General features: G+C 38.0%; 1 protein-coding gene across 1 annotated transcript in view; it reads right to left on the bottom strand.

Annotated features, from left to right (window-relative positions):
• The window catches only part of LOC128646014 (zinc finger protein 391-like), a 95396-nt gene extending 72856 nt beyond the window's left edge, over positions 1–22540 (bottom strand). The window contains exons 1-3 of the mRNA XM_053699404.1: positions 22427–22540; positions 7619–7891; positions 1820–1930 (exon numbers count right to left, since the gene is read on the bottom strand). Of these exons, the coding sequence (XP_053555379.1) occupies positions 1820–1930; positions 7619–7696 (189 nt within the window). The 5' untranslated portion in view covers positions 7697–7891; positions 22427–22540. The remainder of the gene's footprint in view (positions 1–1819; positions 1931–7618; positions 7892–22426) is intronic.
• Between the last annotated feature and the right edge of the window lie 1673 nt (positions 22541–24213).

The following is a 24213-nucleotide window of genomic DNA, read 5'->3' as shown; positions in this document are numbered from 1 at the left end:
AGATGAGAAATTAAACAAAAGCCTAGCAAAAGGCATCAAATTTGTATCAAGAAAAGCTCCAACAATAGGTAGCAAGGTTATCCAATATGTATATAACAACTCTACTCTAAAATCAAAAGAAACATGGCTTTCAAAAAAAGTTTTTTTTAAGTGTGGAAAACATCCTTGTAACGTATGCCAACATTGTCATATAGGAGACACGTTTACATCTTCATCAAACAACACAACCTATATCATCAAATATAGGTTAGATTGTTGTTCCAAATACATTGTTTATCTAATAACTTGCCAAATCTGTAAACAACAATATACAGGATGTACTAGTCGTTTTCTAAAAGACAGGATACGTGAACACTTGATATCATTAGAAAAGGATCCACCTAAGACACCTGTAGCCAAACATTATACTAATCATGGAGTTTCTATTGAAGACAGCAAAAAAGCATTTAAATTTCAAGCTATTGATTTTATATCAGCCAATAAGAGAGGAGGAGATAGATTTAGAAAACTGTTGGATAGGGAAGCAAAATGGATATTTAAACTAGGAACAAAAGAACCTAAGGGAATAAACTCTAGATGGGATATAGACTTGTACCAAGGAAACTAAGGAGATGTTATAGTAAATTCCAATATGCATCAATATCCCTACATTACTAAAGTTAACACTTCCTGTACAAATAGTATTAATATTATCAATAAAAAACTATTTTTGAATAAATAAATAATCTAATACTATTCAAAATAATAATATAACATACCAAGTATAGAAAAAGCCACAAGTAATGACTAAAACCAAGTAACAAAATTTAAAATATTAATAAAATGAAAATTTACAAATTAAAAATTAATATTACAAAATTATACTAACAGTAAATTTAAACAAATAAATTAGAAGTCAGGTGTAAAGTACGTTTGTTCTTTTTTAAAAATCACTCTCAAATTTTAGTGCTGATATTATAATACGGCTTTAAGATATTTTAGTCTGATTCGATTACTGAACACTCTAAGAAATTACGAATTGAGTGTCTACATTGTAACAACTATAAATAAACTATGTGGGCTAGACAAGCTATTGGTATGTCTCTAGACAAATAAGAAATTTAAAGGGTTACAGTTTCAGTTAATAAACAAAGTACGATCATGCATAGTTATAGTGAAATAATACTACAATTTGACAACATTAACATAATTGTTGATAATCGAATAGCAATGATGTGATAATCCACTTCTAAATAACAGCAATATAACCTATTGAATGCAAATGAACACATATATTGCTTTGTCTAATTTTGTTCCGAATGACAAGTCTGTATAGCCGTAACTTTTTAAAGTATTTGAAATTATAATATTCAGCTATTGAACAACTAACACATTTAATATGCACTTTTATCACTATATTCAGCACTTTTTGTATTATACAACATTGTTTTAGTCGATATTGAAACATAGTCCAATACTGTGACATCACGATAGGGGAGGTGTTTCTTTGTTTTGAATAATGGTAACCATTTAAAAGTATGCCAATACTACACACCTCCACATCTTTGACAAAGCGGCAGAAGGGCGTGAAACGCGTCAGATGACCTCACACTCCACTTACACCTGTGTCTCCTGGTATTCACCACGCATATGTATGCAGAGTGTTTGTCTGTAACACGAATAATAAAGGTATGAATTGTTACATTTAACCTTGAGTAAAGTGCTTGTGTAGTGCCTAATTCAATGGACATTTCTTTTGGTCTGGGAACCGTGTATTAGGGAAATTTTCCTTGTTGTTATATATATATATATATACAGTATATAGTGCTGTAGCACTCACATCTCCTGTCAGCAGGCAGATTATCCCCAGGGTGTTATTCACAATCCTCTCAGATATTTTCTTCTCTGTGTTTTTTATCAGTAAATTTGAGATCAGCTGTAATATTGAGACCTACAAGAAAAAAAAAAAGATGCCAGAAGTATAAATAAAGGGAGAAAGAACAAAAGAAAAGAGATTGGTGGGTTTTGCAATTTGTCACAATCCGAAAGCTTTGAAGAATATGAGCTGCATTTGTGACTGTTAAAAAAAAAAAAGCAGTGAGGAAAAAATAATAATAGCCTATATGATAGTTCATGCAAAGTACAAAGATTAAAGGAATATGAAACCCAATTTTTTTCTTTCATGATTTAGAAAGAGCATACAATTTTAAACAACTTTCCAATTTACTTCAGCTATCATATTTGCTTCATTCTCTTCATATCCTTTGTTGAAAAGCATATCTAGATAGGCTCAGTAGCTGCTGATTGGTGGCAGCACATAGATGCCTCATGTGATTGGCTCCCCATGTGCATTGCTATTTCTTCAACAAAGGATATCTAAAGAATGAAGCAAATTAGATAATAGAAGTAAATTGGAATGTTGTTTAAAATTGTTTTTCTCTATCTGAATCATGAAAGAAAAAAAAAATGGGGTTTTGTGTCCCTTTAACCATTTGGATACCAGATAAAGCAGCAACGCATTGTCATTATATATGGCAGTTAGTGAGAATATAAAAAATAAAAAAAAGTTAAAAAACAAACAAAAACTTGCATATTTCCAAATTGATGTAATGGAAAACAAAAATATAGCTACAAACAAAATGAAGGAAGATACAAGACACAAATATATACATCCTTGCACCACCTTCAATCAAACCTCCTGTTTTCTAATCTAAACACCAGGTGCACCTAGGGTTGTCACCTCGGCCATGTTTTCCTGGACACTTATGAGTTACACATGCTGTAGGGTGTGCAGGGAGGAACATGTATTGTGCTGTTCATCAACACTATTCATGTGATGTCTAGAGGCACAAAACATGTTCTGCCCTGCTTACCCTGCAGCATGTGCAACTCATAAGTGTCCAGGTAAACATGGCCGAGGTGGCAACCCTATGTGCATCTGATTTTCAGTTGTACAGTATGTTCATAGTTCAGTGGGATATGTCATTTATTCATATGGGACTGGATTCACTCCAATTAAAAGGTTAATAACTGGGGGTGGAGCTAACCGCCAGACTGAACGGTCGCAACCGAAAAGAGCTCTGCGATAAAATGTACTAAAAGAGAGAGAAAAGGAGACTCTTGCCTTATCTGACAGCTATCCCAGCAAAGTCCAGCGTATAAGGTGACAGAGAGTCTTAAAATCTGGAAAAAAAGTGCTGCTTTTCGGATCCTCACCGCCGCAACTAAACCTTTAAAGGCGCGACTCAGAAGGAAAATACAAAGTAAGCTGCAACAGGTGCAATCTAGAGGATTGACTTTTGACTTGAACTTCACCGCTGGTTCCCGCTCTGAAACCGGGAGCTGGTGACACGGAGGTGCAGCGATAGAACTGAGAGGAGCGGGATGGCCAGAACATTGTGAGATAGCACAGCAGCCGACAAGGGACCTTGTTGTAGCAGAACATTACACATTAGAGGTACCTCTCGATCATACAGGCATTCACCACAAACAACGCCTCAGTTGGAGGACTATTGATCACCTTGCCTTTGGCCCATACCCACTACGGCAAGGTAGGCAGCAAATACATCTGCTAGTGGAGTGAAAAGACGCCATCTTGCCCTTCCTTCTCCGTAACGACTAGCCACATAAGCACCCCAAGCAAGGCCCATCTACCTACTAGAAATAGTTTATATTAAGTGAAGGGGCAAAGTAATAAAGGACTAACCCAGCTGCCAACTCAGAGGGCATACTCCTTAGGGAAAGCACTTAATAAATATGCTACATCATTAAGGCCCTACGGGCAGAAGACTAGCTTCTTCATAACCTATTAGGGAGGCCCTATCTACACTGTGGACATCTAACTGGGATCACAAGGCCCTTCAACACATGGTCTGGCTTTTTAACATCGCACAATGTGAGATACATCTTTAGAGTAGAAGATTGAATAGTTGATGAGATAACACTTGTGGATTTATACAGAACTGAGGACTAGATACCACTCACTAGCCCTTGAGGCATAATTAATCGTCTGCTTTATATCCAACTCTACAGATTGTGCCTGATACTAACCTCCTCTCATCCCACCATAGCTACACGCCCCCTGTGGGCATCAGCTACGCTCCTTAACTTTTACCGGCCTGCTTGGGTGCACACCTTTAAGAGAATACGGGTGCATGTCAGCAAGTAATTCCTCGAAGTGACCACAGTAGCGGCAATGTGTAGATAACAACCTGGGAAAGCCCTAGCCCCATCAGTCATTTAGGATAGTGCTCCACCTAGATAAAAAATCTGGGACATATCTGAGGGAAGTGATACAATAACACAAAAGCCATGTACTCCTTCCCTATCACTTTTGATAAGCGTATACTCTAAAATGTCTCACATCTTTGAAAGGAAGCAGAAAGACTTCTCTACACCTACGAGAACTGTGGCAGATCACTTCCACCAACCAACTATATCTGCACATGCTTCTTCTGATGAGGAAAGTCCGGACCATCTAGACTCACTAGATTCCCGGATGAATGCAACATTAAAACATCACGTCTCATCTAACTTACAAAATGAATCTATGTCTAATAACCTTGTGGGCTCTATTAAATCACTACTGGCCTCACATCATTACTCTCTTTCAAAAAAGTTTGATAAGGCACACACTGATCTCAAGAGACATTTCTGCAAAAGGAGAACGAACAGATACGCTGGATTGGATACAGGAAGATCTCATGATTGATCACTCCAACCTACTGAGCTATTCCCAGAATCTGGCAATCCAAATCTCTGGCCTTGAAAATAAATTGGCACACCTGGAGGATAGGTCACACCAAAATAATATAAGGATTAGAGGAATTCCGGAGACGATGCTACCCCAGGACCTTCATCCAAGAACTCTTCCAGTCAGTACTGAGAACTACCAATGAGACTGAGTCATTAATTGATAGAGTACACAGGGCCTTATGCCCAAGTTCAGTAGAAGGAGATAAACCCAGGGATGTCATAGTGCATCTGCATTATTTCACGTTCTGGGAGAAACTGCTGAGAGCTATTACAAAATAAGGCGTTCTCCCAGGAAGATTCTTGGACCTACAGATTTTCTCAGACCTATCGCCACACACTCTTCAATTGAGAAGGAATTTCCAAGTCTGCACCAAAGTCTTAAGAGATAATGGTTTCAAGTACCGATGGGGTTTCCCAATGAGACTTTTTATAACTAAGGATGGTCAGCAGTTCGTAGCCTCTAGTGTCCAACAAGCTAAAGATCTGCTACAAAGATGGGACCTACTAACAGAAACCATGCCAGATCCAGAGGACATGCCTAGACCCCAGCAACTACGTGCCAACGCAAGGGAATGGCAGCAGCTAGCCCAGAGACCCACGCATAACAAAAGGAGACAAACTCTTGCTGACCCTTCTACTGTCCCCCCAGAATGAGCCTGGATTTTTTCTATCTAAACAGGAACTGCTTACTAAATGCTACACCCATGTAAAGACTTCTTCATACTACAGAGACTCCCTCCCATATCCACTCCTCTAAATTGACAACCTAAGCCGTACATGAGAGGAGCTGCATACGTGAAGCCACGTGAGACTGTCACGCCTGCTGCTATGGCCGTTACCAGGGAAGAAGTCGGCTTCTGTTGGTGCAGTGGTGACGTCATGGCCGCACGTCTTTTTCCCTCTGGAGCCGGTCAGGATCTCCTGTGGCGCGAATCCTGCGCCTATGTAAATTGCTCATTTTCTACCTATCACTGCCCAAGTATAGGTGTTACTGTGTGTGCTCCTGGGTGCTATTCTCTGTATGTGTTGGATTGTTATAACGTTACTGAACTCTGCCTGTCTGACTACTCTGCTTGTTTAACGCCTAAAGAACTGGATTGCCATAACGTTACTGAATTCTGCCTGTCTGACTACTCTGCCTGTTAACCCTTAAACTGCTGGATTGATATACTGTTGCTGAAATCTGCTTGTCTGACCACTCTGCCTGCTTAACCCCTAAACTGCTGGATTGATATACTGTTGCTGAACGTTGCTTGTCTGACCACTCTGCCTGTTAACCCCTAAACTGCTGGATTGATATACCGTTGCTGAACCCTGCTTCTCTGACCATTCTATTGGTTTATCCCTGAACTGTTATACTGTTGGATTTCCCTTTGTTGCTGATTCCTGCCTGTTCCTGGTCCTTCTATTTGTTTACCCCTAAACTGCTATACTGCCGGATTTCCTTCCTATTGCCGCTAAGGACTGCCCTGCCTACTGTGAGGACTGCTTACCACCCAGCTGACACATTCCACTAGGGTTGCCACCTTGGCCATGTGTTCCTGGACACTTATGACGAGTTACGCATGCTGCAAGGTGTGCAGGGAGGAACATGAATATGCTGTCCAGCTGCAAAATGCTTGTTCCCTTCTGCACACCCTGCAACATGTATAACTCATAACTGTCTAGGAAATCATGGCTGAGGTGGGAACCCTAACTCCCACCCCGATCCCTCTCAAACAGCTCTCTTCCCTCTCTCAACCCCAGGGGTCACCACCATCCTATGTACTGGTAGACAGTCTGCCAATATGAAGATTTAAGGCAATTTTTAAAAAAATGTATCTATTTTTTTATTTATTTTTTTAATTCTTTACTGCAGCAGCCCCCCTCCAAGCAATCATTCAGTATGGCCCCCTCCCCTTCAATAAAATATTTTCTGTAGTGTAGTGGATCCCTCCCTCCCACCATTAAACTATTTTCTGCAGTGTAGCGGTCCCACCTGCTTCCGCTCTCTCCAGTGATGGGCTGCCCACCGCCTCCCTCCTGACCCTCCCACACCACTAATGGTACCAGTGTTCCCTCTAAGGCAAGTTTTCTGCCCAGCAGTGAACAGTTAATAAGAGAACCACACCTTGCAGTCTGCATTGTGAAGTGTTTCACTGCTAGGCCGCTCACAAAACTGGCCTTAGAGGGAACACTGGTCAGCACCACCACAACCTGATGCAGAGAGCGAAACAGTGTCTCTCTCTGCATCGGTAATCTCCTGCACTACTATTTCTGCACTGCTCCACTTGTGGGGCATGCAGAAATAGCGCAATCTCGCCGCTTTCATCGAGATTGCGGCAGAAAGAGCCCAGACATCACTGCAATAGATGGTATGGTCCTTAAGAGCTAAACGACCACTGGCTGTTAAGGGGTTTAAGTGATAGGAAGTCAAAATTAAACTTTCACGATTCAGATGGAGCACATAATTTTAAGATACTTTTAAACACTTCTATTATCTGGTTCACTTTGTTGTCTTGGAATCCTTTGTTGAAAAGCATACCTAAGTAGGCCTAAGAGCAGCAATACACTACTGGGAGCTAGCTACTGATTGGTGGCTACACAAATTGGCTCACCAGATGTGTTCAGCTAGCTCCCAGTAGTGCAATGCCTTTTTAATAATGTATTTAATCCCTTTGCAGGGGTTAAACGCATAGTTATAAACAAGCAACAGTGCAAAAATAAAATGCTCCAACATATTTTCTTTTTGCACTTTTATATCCCTTTAAGCAGGGACCAGTCAAAGAGTTTAATTGCAAAACTGACTAAAGCAAGTGGTGAAAATAGAAGAAAGAGCATATACTATATGAATCAAAATGAAAAATCTTCACAATAGAAATTTTAAAAAGCCAGTAGCTCTGACCTCCCCAGTTAGCAAATAGATGATTTCTATGATGTGATTCAAAATCTTCTCAGATATTTTCTTGTCATTGGTCATCATTAGTGAGTAGGTCAAGTATTTTACGAGTGAGAAAACTTAATGTTTTTGGTGCAATTTGTTCATAAAGGTTTTCAGAAGAATTCCTTGGCCCTCATAGGATGGCTTTAATGTCATGTGATAGATATACTGCAGCTCCCATGTACTTGCTGAGCAGTTTTAATGCAAACAAATAATTTACTCTGATCATCTGCAAACCTGAAAAAGAAAGAAAATACAAATGAAGAGAGGATACAAATAAAATACAATTGTTTACTTTCATAGCCTAAATTATAATAAACATCTGTAAATATAACAATTTGCTTAATGCATTGACAATTTTTTGACCACTTATTTTTCAGACATCTATAGAAAATAGTTTTTTAGAGTAAAATCCACAAATATACCAAAAGGAAATCTAATTCAGTAAGAGCTCTTCCTGGTTAAGCCTATGTATTGTGAACAACAGCACAAAAAAAATTGTGCACTTGATAACTGCAATATAAATGTCCACCAATTAATCCTACAATGTGCAAAGTTTAAAATGTATGGGTAACTGTTCCTTTTGGTTTATTTTTGTATAGGGAATAGTTTCTTTTTTATATATATTTTATTTATAGCATAGGCAGTTTACAAAAGAAAAAAAAGGAAAAACAAATTGAGAAATAAATCCTCTAGTTGGTAATTATTAAATTGACATTAAATGTACACTAAACCAAATTAAAGGGACAGTAAAGTAAAAAAAAACTTTCATGATTTAAATAGGGCATGCAATTTTAAACAACTTTCCAATTTACTTTTATTACCAATTTTGCTTTGTTCTCTTGGTATTCTTAGTTGAAAGCTAAATCTAGGAGGTTCATATGCTAATTTCTTAGGCCTTGAAGACTGCCTCTAATCTGAAAGCATTTTGACAGTTTTTCACCACTAGAGGGTGTTAGTTCATGGGTTTCATATAGATAACATTGAGCTCAAGCACGTAAAGCTCTTAGGAGTCAGCACTGATTGGCTAAAAATGCAAGTCAGTCAAAAAAACTGAAATAAGGGGGCAGTTTGCAGAGGCAAAAAGTGTATTATTATAACTGTGTTGGTTATGCAAAATTGGGGAATAGGTAATAAAGGGATTATCTACCTTTTTAAACAAAAAAAATCTGGTGTTTACTATCCCTTTAAAAAGGGACACTAAACCCAAATTTTTTCTTTCATGATTTAGATAGAGCGTGCAATTTTAGTCAACTTGCTAATTTACTCCTAATATCAATTTTTTTCGTTCTCTTGCTATCTTTATTTAAAAAGCAGGAATATGATGCATACGAGCTAGCCCATTTTTTATTGAGAACCTGGGTTAAGCTTGCTTATTGGTGGCTAAATGTAAGCCACCAATAATCAAGCACTATCCATGGTGCTGATGCTGAAATGGGCTGGCTGCTAAGATTTATACATTCCTGCTTTTTAAACAAAGATAGCAAGAGAATGAATAAAAATTGATAATAGGAGTAAATTAGAAAGTTGCTTAAAATTGTATGCTCTATCTGAATCATGAAAGAAAAAATTTGGGTTTAGCGTCCGTTTAAGTTTCCATATGACAGATATACCCTTCTTCTGTATAATTATATTAACATTGACTAATTGTCAGTACAAAGTAGCCTGCCCGTTTAGATTATGACAAACATACAATCAAATCCTAACACAGATAAAAACAAAACGAGTAAAACAAATAAACAACAATAAGAGAGAAAAAAAATATATATAAAAAAATAGAAATATGTGGATCCCCACCATGTCCCCTTCCCTAGCCTACCATAATCTTATAAATTACCATACTCCCAAAAATACCAAGTCTGAATTTTTAAAGGGGAGTATCATTATATCTTATTCTTGTTTAGAGAGGGCTTTAATGAAGATAGACCATTTCCTAAAAAAAGAAGAGATTTGTGATTCAACATTTGTATCTGTATCTCTTTGTTCAATTATACATTGTTTCTTAAAGGGACATGAAACCCTATATTTTTCTTTCATGATTCATATAGAGCATACAATTTTAAACAACTTTCCAATTTACTTGTATTATTTATTATGCTTCCTTCTGTTATTATCCTTTGCTGAAAGGTTTATCTAGGAAAGCTCAGGAGCAGCAAAGAACCTATGTTCTAGCTGCTAATTGGTAGCTGCCAATATATACTGATTGTCATTGGCTCACCCCATGTGTTCAGTCAGCAACCAGTAGTGCATTGCTGCTCCTTCAACAAATGGTACCAAGAGAATGAGGCAAATTTGATCATAGAAGTAAAGTGGAAAGTTGTTTAAAATTGTATGTTCGATCTAAATCATGAAAGAGTTTCATGTCCCTTTAATGAAGTCTATAACCTCTAAAAGTTTTGGTGTTCGCTTCTCCTTCCATTTATGAAAGATTAGACTTCTTGTTGATAATATCATGGAGTTGATGAGTTTATTTTCATCTACAGATTTTTGGCTAGTAAAAACTAATATAATCTGGAATATATAAAATTTGAACTCTATCAATTTCATTTTGTTTTGAATCCAATATTCTAGTTTTAACCAGAGTTGGTTTATTTTAGGACAGTACCAGATCATATGTGCTAAGTTAGCTCCAGTAAGGTGACATTTAGGGCCTTTATTAAAACCAGTATTATGCCATTTATATCCCTTATTGGGTGTATAATAGGACATATATAGCAATTTCAGATGTGATTCTTGCCATGTTGCAGATAAAGTAGAGATGTGTACTTTCTTAATTGAAGTTTTAGTAGTGTCTCCATCTATAGCGCCAGACTTTGTAGAGATGCAGATGAGGTTAGCATCTCCTCTTATTGAGAAGAGAAGTCAATATCATGGGGATATATAGGAAAAACCCTTACTAGCCATATTAATCCAAGAGTCCAATTTATCCCAGTTCCAATCCCAGCCGTATAAAGATGTCATTTTATTAATGTAATGCCTTATTTGGAGATAAGCAAAAAAATAACTCTATTCAAGAGAGAATTTTTCTTTCAAATCTGAAAAAGTACTAACACTCATCTATACAGATATATTGTATTCATTTATTTAGCCCTAATGATGCACATTTATTGAATATCTGGGATTGTATACCTGAAATAAACTCTGGGTTATTTTTTATAATTTGATGTTTGGAAATATTTTAATTAAGGCCTAGAAAAAGAAAAATCTTTCATTACACGCCAATAAAATATTGTAAATGGAGGTTACGTTTTTACATTTTTGGGGGAAGAACTTTGGATGACAATGAGGAAATGATTTCAACGAGTATGGATATATTATATTTGTTTCCAGGTCTAGTGGTGAAAAGTAATCGGAATTTGCTAACCATCCTATCGCAACTTTCCCCCAGAGAAATAAGGTTGGATAGGTGGAGGTCTGGCAAAGCAAACCCACCATACATTTTAGGTAGAAAGAGTTTTTTTAAAGCTATGCTAGGGTTTCTCCCCTGCCAAATAAAATGTAGCATAGCCGATTGCAGAGAGTTTGAAGATCTTTCCTTTTGAGGAAAATAGGGACATTTTGTATTATATAGAGAATTTTAGGGAAAGAGATCATTTTGAAAAGATATTCGCCCAGAAATGGATAATGGAAAATGATGCCAATGTTTAAAATCTTCTTTAATTTTAGTCAGTAGGGGAGTAATATTAAGGTTATACCAGTCCATTGGATCTAATGAAATAAAAATCCCAAGATATTTAAAAGAGATTATCGCAGTTTTAAAGGGATTTGAGAAAGAAGGATTAGAGTTTTTGCTTAATCAAAAAATCTCTTATTTGGTTGTGTTAACCCTATAGCCTGAGAATGTACTAAACATGTCAATAATTTGTATAAGGTGTGGAATATTTTTGACTGGATTAGAGATGTAAACTGAAAGGTTGTCAGCATATAATGCGACTTTAACTACTTTTTTATTTATAGTAATACCATCTATATTTTGGCGTATAAAAATAGCAAGTGATTCTTTGGCAATAATAAATAAGAGAGGCGAGAGCGGGCATCCTTGGCGAGTGCCCAGATCAAGCCATATATTCTGAATTAGTTCACCATTAATTAATAATGAAGTTCTAGGTTTATTATAAATATTTGTAACAAATTGCAGGATAGATCCTCTAAGACCAAATTTATCCATTAAAAAAATATATGAACATGTTGGACTGAGTCAAACTCCTTCTCTGCGTCCAAGGAAATAACAGCGGAGTCTTTGAGACAAGACCATTCTGTTTGATCTTTGCAATTGAGATAGTCTATAAATGAGAAACAATTCTCTGATTTTTGTTGAAGAATTTCTACCTTTCAGAAATCCCACTTGATCTAAATTAATGCCCTGGTTTAAAGGGGTTTGAAGTCTGTTGGCCAAAATTGAGGTTAAAATGTTGTAATCTGGAGTTCAGAAGTGCAATTGGCCTATATGAGCTCATATCCTGTGGGTCTTTCCCGCTTTTCAAGATAAAGGTGGTCCAGAGAAAGCGTTCGAACAGTATTTATTATGAAGATTTTTCAAATAAGGGGTAATATTTGGTTTCAGACTCTTATAAAATTTGTGGGGCAAAATATCAGGCCCAGGTGTTTTGTTTAAAGAAATTGCATAAATAGTATCTAAAATGTCCTTATCGGGGCATTAATTTTAGATGAAAATTGGGTCGGAATAGCCAGATTTTTAATTTTTCCCCAGAATGTTTCTCTGTTGTTTAAAGTTACTATTCTAAGTGAATATAAATCTGCATAATATGAAGAAAAAAACAATAAAAATGTCTGGGGGATTATTATATAACTTATCTTTCTTCTGAATAGCTTCAATACCACTAGAACTGGAATCATTTTTGATCAGCCTGGCCAAAAGTTTACCAGATTTGTTGCCATGTCTATAATATTTGGCCTGTAAATTGAGCTCCTTCTGGGTAGTAAAATATAGTGTAAGGGCATCACACTCTTTTTTAGCTTCAACTTAACTATCTAATTATTTCCTCCTCTCTCTCTCTCTTTTTTTTTTTTTTTTTTTTTTAATTTAGTCATGTAGGAGATAACATCCCCGGTCAATACTGATTTAGCTGCTTGCCAAAAGATCTCAGGTCTATCTAAATAGTCTTTATTAAAAGAAAGATAATCTTCCCATTTACTAATAAGAAAATTCTTACATTTCAAATCTTTAGATAAATTTATGGGGAAACGGAAACAACGAAAAATGGAGTCTGAGAGGTGGAAAGAGGAAATAGAGGCCTTAATTCCAAGTTTTATTAAACTGTGGCTTACCAAAAATAAGTCTAGTCTGGAGAGTGAATTATGCCTTTTAGAAATACAAGTAAAACCTTGAATATTAGGATTGTGTGCTCTCCAAATATCACTAACTCCTAGATTAGAAAAAGGTTTCTTAAACTGTTTATACTCTAGTTTGTCTCTATTTGTCTTAACTTTATTTTGTCTTAGCCTGTCTAAAGGATACCGGGGTGCCATGTTGAAGTCTCCTCCCAAAATGAGGTGCCCTTCTATAATATTTAGCAATTTGATCTGAATAGAGTCCCAGAATATTAGATCCAAATACTTAGAAGCGTATACATTACAAAGAGTATATATGCTACTAGTTGTCTCCTGAGTCAATATAAGAGTACAAAACTTCATATTTAAAATTCTTAGCAAATAGAATAGCTACCCCCATCTTCCTTCCAGTGGAAGGAGACGCAAACACCTCAGGGAACAGTTGATTTATATTGATTTAAACCACAACACAATCAAATGGACTCAGTTTGCAGTTAGAGCACAACTCATTATCATACACATACACACACACTCAATGACTAATACATAGAGAGAACAATGGAAAATTAAACAAGCATCTATATTATATCGGAAAAGGAGAAAAAATGACTGATCCTCACTCAGGTCATAAACGAACAATTCTTTAATCCATATTATTTAAAAAATAGGAAACAGGACATGACAGAACATGCAGCCAAGCTGAAACGTCTGACCGGTTTCGGTCACACAGGACCGTAATCATAGACACAATTACACACACATGCAACTACCTTTAAAAAAGGTTAAAACCACAATGATTGGTTAATAACAATTGCCACATGTCAAACACTTTAATACAATTGAATGCATAATAAAGATATGAGAAGAAAACCTATGTATAACTTTGGTTCAAATTATATAACCTAGATTAGTATACAGAGAATATTCAAGAGAGCTACCTTTAATCATAATTAATATACTGCTTAGAACAAATTCAGTAAACATCAGAGGGAAAAGAGTTAAATTTAACAGACCAAATTATCATTTTAGATATGAGATCGAATTTGATTTAATAGTCAATAATTAGTCTGGACATTATTTAGTATTATTGAACTTAACGTTCAAACTATACTGTCGTTGAATACAGCTGCCAATACTAACCAGCACTAGTGATGTCATAATTCACCTGTGCCAGAAATTGAGTATATCATGTTCAGAATTGAAACCTACTGGAACCAAACAATTTAGTTTGAATATCCAGTAGGTTTCTTGCCTGCATAGGGAGGTTAATCTATCCCCTCCCCTAGGGGACTTGGGGATTTGCTCTATTGCTTGCCATTTAAAAGTAGTGACATCACCATAATGAACATCTAGAAAGTGTCTAGAAAGGGCAGAACATGGTTTATCACCTGAGATATAGGAAAGATGTTCCCTAATTCTGGTACCAACATCCCTGGTCGTTCTACCTACATAAGATTTTGAGCAGCAGATGCACTCAATAAGATAGACAATGTAGGTACTCTTACAATTAATGCATCCCTTAGTGTTAAATACCTCACCAGAATGGCCAGATATAAATGATCTGCCCACCCTGATATGGTCACAAGAGGTGCATGTGCGTCTGCCACATCTGTAAGTACCTTCATGCGTCAACCATGAGTTACCGACAGATGGTTCCTTCAGTAGACTTGGAGATAGTATGTTACCCAGCGAGGCAGCTCGCCTCGCTACAAACATACAACCTCCCTCAACTTTGTCCCTCAATTGCTTATCTCCCATCAGTATCGGAAGATTTTTCGCAATAATCTTGCACACATCTTCGTACTGATTAGAGAACTGGGTTACAAATTTTGGTTTGATGTTAATAGATGGGGGCTTCCTTTTATTAGAAACATCTCTTAGCATAATGGCCCTGTCCATTTTCTTCACTTCAGAATGAGCTTTGTATACAACCTCTCGTGGGTAACCTCTTTGTCTAAGCCTTCTGCACAGGTCCCCACTCTCTCTCTGGAAATCACTTTGCTGGGTACAATTGCGTCGCACCCTCATAAATTGGCCTTTGGCAATACCGCCAAAGACATGCTCAGGATGACTGCTTCTAGCATGCAACACAGTGTTACCAGCAATAGGCTTCCTATAGAGGGACGAAACAACCTTATTCTCAGCTGGGACACCTTTAAGGACTATATCCAAAAAACAAATTTCAGTTTTATTCCACTCAAAAGTGAACTGAATGCCAACCTCATTTGTGTTCAGATAGTCCACATACCTCTTAGCAGAAGTATGGTCACCTGACCAAATCATGAGCAGGTCATCAATATAGCGGATGTACTTAATGACTTGATCTGAGGGATTTATGCTACTATCTCCATAGACGTGGGCCCTCTCCCACCACCCCATAAAGAGGTTGGCATAGGATGGGGCAAATTTAGCCCCCATAGCGGTCCCACGTCTCTGGAGGTAGTAGCGACCCTGAAACATAAAAAAATTATGTTCAAGCAAGAATTTAACAGATCCCACAATAAATTCTTTCATTCCATCTGAAAGATCCGTATAAAGGTCTAAATAGAATTCAATTGCTCTCAGGCCATGTGTGTGAGGGATGGATGAGTATAAGGAGACAACATCGATTGTCAACCAACTATACTCCTCCCTCCAAGACACATCCTCCATCACACACATAGCTGAGATTATGGGGCCCCACTGTGGCCGTCATGGACAAATTAGTAAGGTCCTCCACCACCCAGGCGCTGGAAGTCTTCCACAAAAGAGTGGTGGAGGACCTTACTAATTTGTCCATGACGGCCACAGTGGGGCCCCATAATCTCACCCTCAAAGAGAAATCAGCTTTGACTGATCTAAGGAATAATGATCAGATTGTGATTAAGCAATCAGACAAGGGTGGCAATGTGGTTGTCATGGACAAAGAGTATTATGTGAATGAGGCCCTGCGCCAGTTAGAAGACTGTGACACCTACCTTGGTTTACCAGGGAATCCAACATTGAAATACTCAAATGAACTGAGGCATTGGGTGGATGAGGCGGTGGAGGATGGGATAATTGATCATGCAACTGCTGAAACAATGATTGTCAATAATCCGGTTGTTCCCATCTTCCACCACCTACCAAAGGTTCATAAGAGTATTATTAATGTGAAAGGTAGGCCGATTGTGGCCGGTATTGGCTCTTTATTAGAACCATTATCCAAGTGGGTTGATTATTTCCTTCAACCCTTGGTGAAAAGGCTCCCTAGTTACATCAGGGATACTACTGATGCTATGTGTGTGATGGAGGATGTGTCTTGGAGGGAGGAGTATAGTTGGTTGACAATCGATGTTGTCTCCTTATACTCATCCATCCCTCACACACATGGCCTGAGAGCAATTGAATTCTATTTAGACCTTTATACGGATCTTTCAGATGGAATGAAAGAATTTATTGTGGGATCTGTTAAATTCTTGCTTGAACATAATTTTTTTATGTTTCAGGGTCGCTACTACCTCCAGAGACGTGGGACCGCTATGGGGGCTAAATTTGCCCCATCCTATGCCAACCTCTTTATGGGGTGGTGGGAGAGGGCCCACGTCTATGGAGATAGTAGCATAAATCCCTCAGATCAAGTCATTAAGTACATCCGCTATATTGATGACCTGCTCATGATTTGGTCAGGTGACCATACTTCTGCTAAGAGGTATGTGGACTATCTGAACACAAATGAGGTTGGCATTCAGTTCACTTTTGAGTGGAATAAAACTGAAATTTGTTTTTTGGATATAGTCCTTAAAGGTGTCCCAGCTGAGAATAAGGTTGTTTCGTCCCTCTATAGGAAGCCTATTGCTGGTAACACTGTGTTGCATGCTAGAAGCAGTCATCCTGAGCATGTCTTTGGCGGTATTGCCAAAGGCCAATTTATGAGGGTGCGACGCAATTGTACCCAGCAAAGTGATTTCCAGAGAGAGAGTGGGGACCTGTGCAGAAGGCTTAGACAAAGAGGTTACCCACGAGAGGTTGTATACAAAGCTCATTCTGAAGTGAAGAAAATGGACAGGGCCATTATGCTAAGAGATGTTTCTAATAAAAGGAAGCCCCCATCTATTAACATCAAACCAAAATTTGTAACCCAGTTCTCTAATCAGTACGAAGATGTGTGCAAGATTATTGCGAAAAATCTTCCGATACTGATGGGAGATAAGCAATTGAGGGACAAAGTTGAGGGAGGTTGTATGTTTGTAGCGAGGCGAGCTGCCTCGCTGGGTAACATACTATCTCCAAGTCTACTGAAGGAACCATCTGTCGGTAACTCATGGTTGACGCATGAAGGTACTTACAGATGTGGCAGACGCACATGCACCTCTTGTGACCATATCAGGGTGGGCAGATCATTTATATCTGGCCATTCTGGTGAGGTATTTAACACTAAGGGATGCATTAATTGTAAGAGTACCTACATTGTCTATCTTATTGAGTGCATCTGCTGCTCAAAATCTTATGTAGGTAGAACGACCAGGGATGTTGGTACCAGAATTAGGGAACATCTTTCCTATATCTCAGGTGATAAACCATGTTCTGCCCTTTCTAGACACTTTCTAGATGTTCATTATGGTGATGTCACTACTTTTAAATGGCAAGCAATAGAGCAAATCCCCAAGTCCCCTAGGGGAGGGGATAGATTAACCTCCCTATGCAGGCAAGAAACCTACTGGATATTCAAACTAAATTGTTTGGTTCCAGTAGGTTTCAATTCTGAACATGATATACTCAATTTCTGGCACAGGTGAATTATGACATCACTAGTGCTGGTTAGTATTGGCAGCTGTATTCAACGACAGTATAGTTTGAACGTTAAGTTCAATAATACTAAATAATGTCCAGACTAATTATTGACTATTAAATCAAATTCGATCTCATATCTAAAATGATAATTTGGTCTGTTAAATTTAACTCTTTTCCCTCTGATGTTTACTGAATTTGTTCTAAGCAGTATATTAATTATGATTAAAGGTAGCTCTCTTGAATATTCTCTGTATACTAATCTAGGTTATATAATTTGAACCAAAGTTATACATAGGTTTTCTTCTCATATCTTTATTATGCATTCAATTGTATTAAAGTGTTTGACATGTGGCAATTGTTATTAACCAATCATTGTGGTTTTAACCTTTTTTAAAGGTAGTTGCATGTGTGTGTAATTGTGTCTATGATTACGGTCCTGTGTGACCGAAACCGGTCAGACGTTTCAGCTTGGCTGCATGTTCTGTCATGTCCTGTTTCCTATTTTTTAAATAATATGGATTAAAGAATTGTTCGTTTATGACCTGAGTGAGGATCAGTCATTTTTTCTCCTTTTCCGATATTTGTTTTCAAGTGGGTACAGGGACCCGCTTTCTGATTTTCTCACTCTGCTCTCATAGACACACAGTACCGCACTATAACCCTGGGATTACTGCCTGCTGCTGTTTTCATTTAGCCTGCTATTTGTTCGGACTGATTACTCTGCCTACTGAGGACGTATCCGATTGGAGGATTCGATCACGTGGTCCCTGGTTTGTTGGGGGCCTAGGAGTTTGGAGTGGCTACGCTACAGCCGGGAGCTTACTGCGGACGCGAGAGGCGTCTGAAGCACTTCTTCTCCGTGAGGACGAATGGAGCCACCGCATCAAAAATTACAGCACTAGGGGGTGAGTGAAAACTCTGTGACGGCTTGTGCCGTGTGTTGTGAGACATTGTCCAGATAAGTCGGGTAGAGGTTTACACCCGAAAAACCCACTAAATAGTACCAGTCGCCTGGTCTGTGATAAATACAGAAGGCAATTAGGTCTGAGAGTGGTTGCCGTGAGGACAGTGCCGAATACTTAAAGTAAGTCTCACCTACCTAGGTTGCTGGGTTTAAATATATGGATGGTGACCCGCTAATTCCTCAAGAGTGGCTTTTTGAGTTTATTGATGAACATTACTAATTGGCACTTCACTGTTCATCTTTTCTGTCATCTATATTATAGTTAGACCCCGCACAATGAAAGTATAATTATCAAAGGTAGTGCACATCTCATTGTTAAAGCCCTTTGCCTGTTTTTGTTTTTTTACTTGAGACCTCTTTTCTTTGAACCATTATAACTATTATTGCAATTTTTTACAAATATTTGTTATTAGATTATTAGATAGTGTTATTATGAGTGTAACTGTACTTTGTAATGTATTTTTTTTTTTTAATACTTTTTATTGAGGACAATAAAAAAACAAAAACAAAACACAAACAGTGACAAATACATCTGAAAATGATACAGCACGATAAACAATAAGATCCACTTGTCATCTGTACAATAGGATGCCAACCTTTACAGAGCATTATTCTTGGTTCTTCATTTTTAAGAATAAGGCAGGCCTCCTAAGTATTCCCGCCATCCAGCCCCTCATAGAAGCTGTTGGCGATTTTCAACATATTTAATCCTCTTCTTTTTTTTTTTTTCTAAACTAAGAATCTTTGTAACTCAAAACAATAAACTTTCAATCAATCTATAACTCAACCATCAAAATTGCATGCATAGATCATGATATTATTAATCAAGTTTTGTGGCGGGTGGGAGAAAAAAAAAAAATAGGGGGGAAACAACAGCGTCCCTCTCTCTAGACATGAACTCCCCTCGCCTCCCCAATATCATCCTGCGTGTGATATAGGAATCCCCATTCTCCCCTCAGAGAGGCTGCTAGCATGTACTCAGTATGAGCAAATGGAGCTAATAATTGTCTCTGTGTTTCCAGGCTCAGAGTTACAACATATGCCTGCCATTTATTTATAAAGTGTTTCAGTCTCTTGTTAGTATCCCTCTTGGTGTCTAATTGCTCTATAAGCAACTGTCTATGTAGGCTGCATTTTGTAATGTATTTTTTATGTGTTTTCTGCAACTTTTTTGTTTTGCAAAACAGTTAAGCAGGGCTCTGAGATAGTAATCATTCTTGTGAAGATCGAGTTTAATTTCAACTTGTAATACCAGGGTAAACCTGATGAGCAAAAACCCCTACGATAAACCCCTTATCCGTTGCGCGTAACTGTTAGCGCTCCACTCGTAATCTGGCCCTCAATTTGTTAATTGCTGACATGATACAAGCCCAACTGGTGCTCTGAGCAGCTGCAGTATTTTAAATGCTGGTGCACTGAGGATATCTAGCTATGCTTCACATGCACGTGTATAGAAAAATATTAACACTAAAACAGTGCTAACTTTTACTAGAAGCATTTTTGCCAATACATGTATATTGCAAATGTGTTTTTATTCAAAGATGATATCCTTCTAGTGCATTTAAATTTTTACTGGAATGTCCCTTTAAATGAACACACTATTACAGGCATCTTCAAATCCATGGTAACTTAAAAAATTGGCACAAATTTATGAGTTCATTTTACTACTGTCATACTGTCTGTTGTGATTATAAAGCTGGTGGGAACTACAGTAATTATCTATCTATATGTCTCACCCACTACTACTAAGCCTTTCTCAATCACGCACACACATAGCTCAACATTTAGCCATACTTGCCAACTGTCCCGTTTTTTGCCAGGACAGTCCCGGAATTTGGGACCCAGTCCCGGCCATTTAAATGTCCCGGACTGTCCCGGCAATGAGTAGCAGGTGCAGCTAGGGTTGCATGTTTTTAACCGGCACAGCCAGCACTAATCAGTTTCTCCTCCCCCATCAGCTGGCTGCACAGTGAAATCACATTAGGGTGGGGTAACGGCCGTTGATGTGCCTCTGCTACGGGCAGCGTAAACAGTGTGAAGTCAATTCATAACTCCTTAACCCAATCCCCTGCCACCTAAGGGTGATTATAAAAAAAACAATAACCATTTTGCACCCGGCCGCTTGACTGGCTCTGTGTGAGGAGGTGTTGTAGAGTTTTGTGACCCTGAGAGGGCGCTTGCATACACTAACTAAGGCTCCCATCCAGAAGTGTAAGAAGAACAATTCCTCTTGCTGAAGCTAAGTGCTTTTATCTGATTTCTTTATGAAGATGCTTGCATTGATTTTATCTTGTGAGTAGCTGCCTCTTTGTTGCACCACCTGCCCCAATTACAGATACTGCACTGGGCTTTCTCAGATATCACTAAACAGCGGTCTCATCTCAAAAGTGTATTACTGGCCTCACAATGACCTTACTGAGAAAAAGCAACAGCAGTACTGTATCCCACCCCCTTTCCTATTTCCCTCCTCACCCCCTTCCCATATCCCTCATCCTATGTCCCTCTTCTCCCCCTTTCCTATGCGCCATCCAGTATCCGTATCCCATTTACCTTCTCTTCCTCTTCCCATATTCCCCATCCTGTATTACTTTTCCCATATTCCTCAACCCATATACCCTTCTCATCCACTTCTCAAAATCCACCACCTAGTATCCCTAGTCCCCCCTTCTTCATATCCCCATCCCATATTCCCCTCCCTCTTCCTATACCCCCTATCCCATATTTATTCTCTCTCCCTTCCCATAACCCTCTTCTCCCCTTTCCCATCCTGTATCCCTTCTCTGCTCCTTGCCATATACCCCATCCAATATCCCTCCATTCCCCCTTACCCATATCCCCCATCCCATATTCCTCCTTTCCCTCTTTGTGCTATAGGTAAGTGCTACTCACACTGTGGAATGGGGTATGTCAATTGTAGCAGGAGAGGTTGCTTAAAAGAGGGCTATTTTGTGGAACAAAACAAGTTACCATGTGTAGAGAGAGAAAGAAAGAGAGAGAAAGAGAGAGAAAGAAAGAGAGAGAGAGAGACAGAAAGAGAGAGAGAGAAAGAGAGAGAGAAAGAGAGAGAGAAAGAAAGAGAAAAAGAGAGAGAAAGAAAGAAAGAAAAGAAAGAAAGAGAGAGAAAGAAAAAAAAGAGAGATTAATTCCATTCCGTACATTCTCCTTCTACACCTTTTAGTTTCATATTTTAATGTATATATATATATATATATATATATATATATATATATAATAGGCGGAGCTAAATTATGCTAATTATGTGGGTTTGACAATGTGGGCGGAACTTTAGGGCAGGGGGTGTGGAAAAAATTTCATGCAGGTAATTGATAGCTGCAATGCATTTAGCACCCCCCCCCCATCAATCTCCATATCACAAAGCCCCTAATTCTTCCACTATGTACACACACAAATTCTCCTTTCCTTTGCCCCCGTTTTTCCCCAACAAACCACAGTTTTGTTTCCTTGGAAAGACAGCTGTGCATCAAACATGTATAAAAGTAGCACAGTCCATCACACACTATATACAGTATTAACTAATGTATTGGCATTGCAATGATAACTTCTAACAAATTACTTGTAGATAACTACATATTTATAACCTAATATTGTAAGCATACACATAACCATTCAAGCATGCAAAAGATGCAACATTTTCAAGACATTTTTGAAGTAAGCTTAATTACAAATGTATCAGAATGAATCCGCCATGTTTGTTAAGGGAAATGCCCTCTTGTGCATACTTCCGCATCTTTCTACACCCTTACCTTGCCAAATCTCTTCATTAATTGCAACCACAAATAGCTTCAGCTGGATTCGCTACCAAACAGTCACCGAGCGGTACAAAGTGAGTGACATACAACTATGGCCACATGAGTTACATTATTTCATATTAAAGGCCGCTTTCTCTAACCGCTGATTGGACACTGCGTTACACGTGATTATGCATCATGTTTTTATTGTGAATTGTAGCGCTGTCTGTGATGTTTGTATTTTGACATATAAAATTGCTCGCTTATTATAGCGATAATGGGTGATTAAGTGTAAAATAAGTTGCTGAAAGGGAAACGCGAATAGTCATACATCTGAGTGATGTAAAGAGTAAAACAGACTTTCTGTCCGTGCTAAGCAAAAGCGTACAGTTACTGAAGCCAACACGACGAGTAATGTACTACTATAGTAGTAGTTCTAAAATAAAAAATAATAAATATATATATATCCTTTTCCTAGGATATTCCTTTGCCTCGGTCATTGAATGTATACCAAGCTATTGCTTTCCAGGTTGGACATTATATCAGGTGGTAATATCATGTTAGTTACTCTCTTCCAGGTTCACCAAAAATGGACCGACTTCTAAACTTACATTCTTGATTTTAAAATAAAGACACCAAGAGAATGAAGAAAATTTGATAAGTAAATTAGAAAGTTGCTTAAAAATTGAATGCTCTAACTGAATCACAAAAGAAAAAATTTGGGTTCAGTCAGTGTCCCTTTAAGTATCACTAATTTGTTTGATATATATCTCTTTAAAAACAAATGTGTGAGTTCTTTGCAATAAATAAATACAATTTCTGAGCTGGAATATCCCTTTAAAGTCCCTTTACAATGGAAAGTGGCTTCTGAGGAAATTTTGAGGTAAAATATCTTCCTACTTCAAGTGAAATTTTCTAGTCGGCCGTGTCACTTTCAAGTGATTCAACATTTTGTTATCGTATCCCTTTAACATGCATTTAAAATGGAATAGAAGTGAATGTCACAGTTAAATTAAAACTAATTTCACTGGTTGATAAGGCCACCTCAATGAGCTCTTTCAATGGACACCCCAATCCAAAAAACAGACTTTTTGTGTAGGAACATCTGTTTTAAAGAAGAAGAAAAAAAGTTCTGATGCCTAAGAATATTTTTTTTTTGCTGGATCTCATCTACATGCTTACTAGAGCAGTGTTTCTCAACTGCGGTCCTCAAGTACCCCCAACAGGCCAGGTTTTCATTATAGCTGAACTAGAGCACAGGTGAAATAATCAGCTGATGGGTGAGAACAAGTTAGTAACCATGGTATTACTGATCAGCTGATAACTTCACCTGTGCACTGGTTCAGCTATAATGAAAACCTGGCCTGTTGGGGGTACTTGAGGACCGCGGTAGAGAAACACTGCTCTAGTAAGCATGTAGATGAGATCCAGCATAAAAAAAATGTATTCTTAGGTATCAGAACTTTTTTTTTCTTCTTTAAAACAGATGTTCCTACACAAAATAAGTCTGTTCTTTGGATTGGGGTGTCCATTGAAAGAGCTCATTGAGGTGGCCTTATCAGTCAGTGAAATTAGTTTTAATTTAACTGTGACATTCACTTCTATTCCATTTTAAATGCATGTTAAAGGGATACGATAACAAAATGTTGAATCACTTGAAAGTGACACGGCCGACTAGAAAATTTCACTTGAAGTAGGAAGATATTTTACCTCAAAATTTCCTCAGAAGCCACTTTCCATTGTAAAGGGACTTTAAAGGGATATTCCAGCTCAGAAATTTTATTTATTTATTGCAAAGAACT

The sequence above is a fragment of the Bombina bombina genome, chromosome 1 (assembly GCF_027579735.1).
Source record: "Bombina bombina isolate aBomBom1 chromosome 1, aBomBom1.pri, whole genome shotgun sequence".
Taxonomy (NCBI): domain Eukaryota; kingdom Metazoa; phylum Chordata; class Amphibia; order Anura; family Bombinatoridae; genus Bombina; species Bombina bombina.
Note: the sequence above shows the minus strand (reverse complement) of the source record. Positions and strands in the feature narration are given on the sequence as shown.